Genomic DNA, 6,348 nt, shown 5'->3' with positions numbered 1-6,348 from the left:
TATGGAAATTGTTACATTTTTTTTTATCTAGGATACTGATACCACCAAGTACAGTTTTTGGAATTTGCTTTAAGACTGAGTTATGAGTAAGATGAATTTTCATCCACTCTATTGCTCTTTACAAAAACAACTTACGACGCATGACACAATCAGCCTTCGACCGCGAGCGGAGGGGTGATGTCATAAGACTGCGCCTCCTGTATGTTTTGTAGTACGGCTGCTGAAGGTTTGTGTTTTCAAGCCTTTAAAAGTGTTTAACTTAATGACAAGGTTCAGACGTGTGTGTGGTTTTTACGAGCGATGCACAGTGGGTTAATTATTACTTAGAGAATTACGACAATATGTTTATCTAACAGTAATAAACGCGAGTTTAGTAGGTAAAGCTCGTAACAGAAGCTGCGTCTGTTTCTCCTCATCAACAGCAGGAGTTCAGCCACTGACAGACAGTGATGGAGAAACGCTGATTATACAAACACTGATGAACTAAAACACCTTTAATAGTCATACAGTGACTCAAAGCTCAGATATCTGATGTAAACAAGCGTATGTAGTGACTGTTATTACACAGCAATAACACACGTTTCAGTAAATGTGCAAATAAAATACAAATAAGTAAATCTAAAAATTGTAATAGAGAAAATGTGAGACACAACCAGACATTTAGTTAGTGTTTATTTTTATTTGTTCATGACAGTCTTCATCTTGATCTTGACAGTGTCCAAACTCAGAGAAAGTGGAGTATTATAAAGATGGCGTTTATTAAAGAGGAGAGTGAAGACGTGGAGATTGAAGAAGCTTTCAGAGTCAAGCATGAAGATCCTGAGGAGCAGACAGGTTGGTTTTCATCCTCAAAGCTCCACTCACTCATTTGCTGGGATGAGAATGTTACTTTTAAAATGTTTTCCCCTGCAGATTACAAAACCCATGCTTTTAAAAGTAATTACTCTGGTTTAGTTACTGAACCTCTAAAACTCTGGGTCTATTTAGTGCAGGCATGTCCAAGCTCGGTCCTGGAGGGCCGGTGTCCTGCAAAGTTTAGTTCCAACCCCAATCAGACACACCTGGGCTAGCTAATCAAGCACTTACTAGGCTCTCTAGAAACATCCGTGCAGGTGTGTTGAGGCAAGTTGGAGCTAAAATCTGCAGGAAAATCTAAAATCTGCCCTCCAGGACCGAGTTTGGACACTCCTGATTTAGTGGGTTTCTGCCTGAAGTTTGCCTTCTCTAATTTCCCAAATTTAAAGGTGCTGTGTGTGAGTTTTTGACTCTTCTGCATCATAAAAACACTGTCATATGTGTGCAGATATTCAGAAACATGCTGAGTGAACATTCTTGTTTATCTGAAAAACAAAGTCAGATATTCTGCTTTGAAAATGTGTGTTACATGCTGAAACATCTGTCTTTGTTTTGTTTAATCCGCCCAATGCCAGTTTAGCCAACTATATTTCAGCACCCCGGGTTGCCTTGGTGGAAAACAGCGTATTTCATTCATTCAGTCATGAAGACTCCCAAAGCATGTGGCTGAAATGTGAGCTCTGGTGGACAGTAGCAGCCCCAAATTGAGACGCAGGTTCAGAATTCCACATGAGATTGTTAATTAGTAAATAATATAAATATTACGAGCATAAACATTAAGTGAGCAGGTTACACTGTAACTCTGTGTCCTAACAACACATTATGTAATGAGTAGGCCCACATGGAATCTGTGCGCGCAGAATTCCGCAGATTTATAGCCCATCATTAATTCTGTTTATTGAGTAAATGTGTGTAAATCCATATTTATTCAGTTTTTAAATTAATTACAGTAATATTATTGACTAATATGAAAATGTTCATCTGATTTATGTACAATGCAGTTTGTACAGTAATATTTTCTGTCTTTTAGTAGATTTATTATATGAGAGACTTGCTTTGTTTACCAAATAAAGTGAATCTAATTGGATTTGCATTTTAAACATTAAATAAAAGTTTAAAAGATATTATATTTTATTTCACATATTAAGGTTTTAGTTATGATGCTTACAAAATAATTCAGCAGAAATCCGCAGATTTTTACCAAAATTCTCAACAGAAATAAAAAAAACATCCGCAGATTCCGTCTGGCCCTAGTAATGAGATATGCAGTTTTGAGCAATTTGGCTGTTTGCACCAGACGAAACACGACAGAAATTAAAATGCAGCCATTTATTAGTTGGCATTTCTGTGTGGAGTTTGCATGTTCTCTCTGTGTTGGCGTGGGTTTTCCTCCGGGTGCTCCGGTTTCCCCCACAGTCCAAACACATGCTAAAATTGGCTGTAGTGTATGTGTGTGAATGGGTGTTCCCAGTGATTGGTTGCAGCTGTGTCAATCGATGCTCCGAATATTGGGATTGGATCGGTTCCAAAAAATGGTATTGGTGCATCCCTAATGGCCCATTTTCTCTAACTGGTACAGTACAGTAAGGGTCACCTTTATCAGGCTTGTGTTTCCACTGCCTAAAGGGTACTAAGGGTATGGTGTACGACAGAAAGTTTCAGGTGACGTCATTCTCGCTGGAGGAAATGTCTACATTAAAGCTGTACGGGTCGCTCACAAATCATATCAGAAGCACTTCTCACAAAACAGATGCTTTATACACATAAATACTTGTGTAGAAATGTTTATTACTAATTTTTCAATGAACATGAGTTGATTATAACTGCAGATCAATGACAGTGCGAAACAGCCTACTGTAACGTCTGTAATTATATTAAATAACTAAATAAATGAACATATAAACACATACCACCCCTTACAGTCTCCAATATGTTACCAACTACAGATAAACTACACACAACATACATTTCGTCCTTATTTAGGTTCAAAAACAACACGCAATATAGCCTACAGTCAGTGTAAACCTCTCATCTGTGTCTGTAATCTTCAGCAGCACATGTAGCCTCTGTTAGAGAGTAATTCCGTCATTCCCACTTCATAATAGTCCAAAAGGTGATGATAATAGTTAAACATGGCAGTTTGTTCATCTTTTAGGTTGCTGAAAGAATTATTTGCTTCTGTTTATTCTGACTTTACCTTTGTTTTTCCGCACTTCACTCTCGTGTTTGTCCATTTCTGAAATTATCAATGTCAGAAACACTTTAATAATCACACCCACGTTATTTATATGAGCTCATGAAGTTCGTTATTTAAAATATAGACGTGCGGCGAGCGAACGCAAGTTCCCTGGAGAAGGTGAAACTGCTCACGTTTTTAGACAGGCTTGTAAAACAATAACAGGACACGGCAGATTTTGTTCTTCTTGGTTTTGTGGCTGTTCATCAAGAAGACGACAAGGTTGTTTAAACTCTGCTCTACCATGGCTCGTTATTATATGTATATAGTATTACAATGTAATGTCTTGGCTATGTATTTAAATATGCCGTCCTTTGTTTTCATTCTACTGTTTGTGCATGAGCGAGTGACGTTTCTCTGTAAACCAATAGCGTTCAGCTGTGTGTCTTGCTCCGCCTTTTGGTACCGTTTAGTCATGCTAGGCAATTTTTGAAAAGGGTAACCAAAAAGAGGTACAGTACGGTTCGCTTTTAGGTACCTTTTGACATTGGAAATGGCTATAAAAGCGTATTGAACCGTACTACTCAGTGGAAACGGGCCATAAGTGCAACACTGCATTTTTTACAGAAAATACCTTGATGTTTTATTTCTTGGACAACCCACACATACTTTTTTGCCTAGCTGGAGCAAAACTTCAGAGCAGCGGTCCTCCTGGAATCCTGATTTAAAATGTACACGTGAAAGGGTTAAACTGCTAACTTCTGTCTGTTTTTACCTTAGGTGTGATGGCACTCAAAGAAGAGAACGAAGAGTTGAATGTAATGAACGAGGGAGGTCAACGTGAGAAACATGACTTTCTGTCACTAGGAAACTCCATTAAGACTGAAACATCTTCATCTGTGGAAACACTTCAGGAGACCGAATCTAAGGGGCAGTTCACATGCCTGCAATGTGGAAAAAGTTTTGGTCAACATTGTAAGCTCACTTACCACATGAAAATTCACTCTGGAGAGAAGCCGTACACCTGTGAGCAGTGCGGAAAGACTTTCAAGTACAAAGGAAACCTTAAATTCCACAAAAAAGTTCACACCGGAGAGAAGCCTTTCGAATGCGAGAAGTGTGGAAAGAGGTTCGTTCACAAAGGAAATCTGGAGTACCACATGATCGTTCACACTGGAGAGAGGCCTTTCCCCTGCAACGTCTGCGGAAAGAGGTTTGTTCACAGAGGAAATCTTAATCATCACATCAGAGTTCACACCGGAGAGAGGCCTTTCACCTGCACACACTGCGGGAAGAGCTTTGGTCAGAACGCCACTCTTAAGACTCACACACTGGTTCACACCGGAGAGAAGCCCTTCACATGTCTTCAGTGTCAGACCAGTTTCACGTACAGAAGAGACCTGAAGTTTCACACGCAAAAATGCTGTGCTAAGACATTGCAGTGCATTAAGAGCGAGGAGAGCCTTGAAAACGGGAGCAGTTTGAACACTCATCAACACTTCAACTCTGGATGAATTTAATTTATTATTAGTGTATTGAAGATGTGTAGCTAGCACACTGCAGATACAAAGTGATGCAGATGTGAACCCAAACTCTTATTCGGTATGGCTAGGGGTGTCCGAACTTGGTCCTGGAGGGCCAGTGTCCTACAGAGTTTAGCTCCAACTCCCTCTAACACACCTGCCTGGAAGTTTATAGTATACTTAGAAAGAGCTTGATTAGCTGGTTCAGGTGTGTTTTATTGGGGTTGGAACTAAAATATGCAGGACACCGGCCCTCCAGGACCAAGTTTGTACACCCCTGCTCTAGGCTTTAAATTGACCTTTTTCATTCATTTTCTTTCAACTTGGTTCCTTTTTTTTATCAGGGGTCGCCACAGCGGAATGAACCACCAACTATTTCTGCATATGTTTTACACACTCATACACAAGGGCCAATTTAGTTAATCAATTCCTCTATAGTGCATGTGTTTGGACTGTGGGGGAACCGGAGCACCCCGAAGAAAACCCACGCCAACACGGGGAGAACATGCAAACTCCATACAGAAATGCCAACTGACCCAGCCGAGGCTCGAACCAGCGACCTTCTTGCTGTGAGGTGACAGTGCTAACCACTGTGCCACCCATTCTGTAATTAATTAATTAATCTCGTCCTTGGGTTCATTAATATGTTTAGGTCACACCTTCATAGGAACTGTTCTGACACACTGGGATTTTATTTCTTTTGGGAGCATCATCTGAAGTCTCAATCGAGGACTGGACAGCTGCTTTTTTGACCATTTTTAGTAATTTCATAAGTGTCTGAATTAGTGATGGGTCGTTCTTGAACGATTAGTTTATTCGGAATGAATCTTTTGCATGACTTGAGAACGATGAGTCCTCTCGAGTTCTCAGTTTGAGTCGTTCGTTCATCACATGAAAGACAGAAGCCAATCAAATGCATTTAGAGGCGGAATAAGATTTGATCTGTTCATCTCTCGAGTCCCTGAGTTTGAGTCATCTCTCTTTACATGCTGTCATGTGATGAATGAACGACTCAAAAACCAGAAGACTCGAAAGGTAAACTAATTATAGCTCCTTTCGGCTCAGACTGTGTGTTTTGGTTAAGCTTATATGGGACTGTCAGTGTGACGTGAAGGAACAACTCAAATTGAAGACCTGTCAGAAGAGCTGAGCTGACATAATCATAGACAAAAGACCAGGTAAACAATGAATTATCATTTGTCTTTCTTATAGCATTCTGGTTATGACTTGTTTGAAGTGTGGTCAACGTTTGGGCTAGTTGTAGATGAGTTTGGAAGCAACTCATAACTTTTTAATAGTATTTTAGGCAAATTGAATGAAATGACATGAAAAAAGATTTGTTCACCTCACTGAACGAGACTCTGTAAAATCAGTCAGCAAAATGATCCGAACTTCCCATCACTCATGTGAATTTTAAAAAAGTCCAATGTAATAGTCATTTACAATAGTTGATTAAACAGATCTGTTTTGGCCAATAGCCTGACTATGTGCTGGGTCCAGTTTCATGATAGAGCTGTTTAAATTTTATTTATCATCAGTTTTTGCTTTCAGTGGATGCCAGTAACAATATTGCACCTTCATTTAAAATGTGCATATGTGTGTTAATAACAACTGAAATATGAACAGAAGAATCTGAAAATCTAAATTAAAAAAAGATGAAAGTATGTGAATTACTATCTAAGAATACAGATCATATTAAACGTTGTAATAAATCAAAATAAAAGTTATATTCAAAATAAATGATGGTAAATGATCAACATTTAATAACATTCCAGTGAAGTAGTTGAAACACTT

At 39.1% G+C, this 6,348-nt stretch overlaps 1 protein-coding gene across 1 annotated transcript; it reads left to right on the top strand.

Moving 5' to 3' along the window:
* The first annotated feature begins 200 nt into the window (after positions 1-200).
* On the top strand, positions 201-5,307 carry LOC130241732 (oocyte zinc finger protein XlCOF19-like). Its single transcript, XM_056473660.1, has 3 exons — positions 201-226; positions 750-834; positions 3,812-5,307. Exons 2-3 carry the CDS (start codon positions 750-752, stop codon positions 4,543-4,545), a joined length of 819 nt encoding a protein of 272 aa, XP_056329635.1. The 5' UTR covers positions 201-226; the 3' UTR covers positions 4,546-5,307.
* Positions 5,308-6,348: the final 1,041 nt, after the last annotated feature.

Source organism: Danio aesculapii, chromosome 15 (genome assembly GCF_903798145.1).
Source record: "Danio aesculapii chromosome 15, fDanAes4.1, whole genome shotgun sequence".
Classification (NCBI taxonomy): domain Eukaryota; kingdom Metazoa; phylum Chordata; class Actinopteri; order Cypriniformes; family Danionidae; genus Danio; species Danio aesculapii.
The sequence above is the reverse complement of the archived record's forward strand: the minus strand, read 5'-3'. Positions and strand labels throughout refer to the sequence as shown.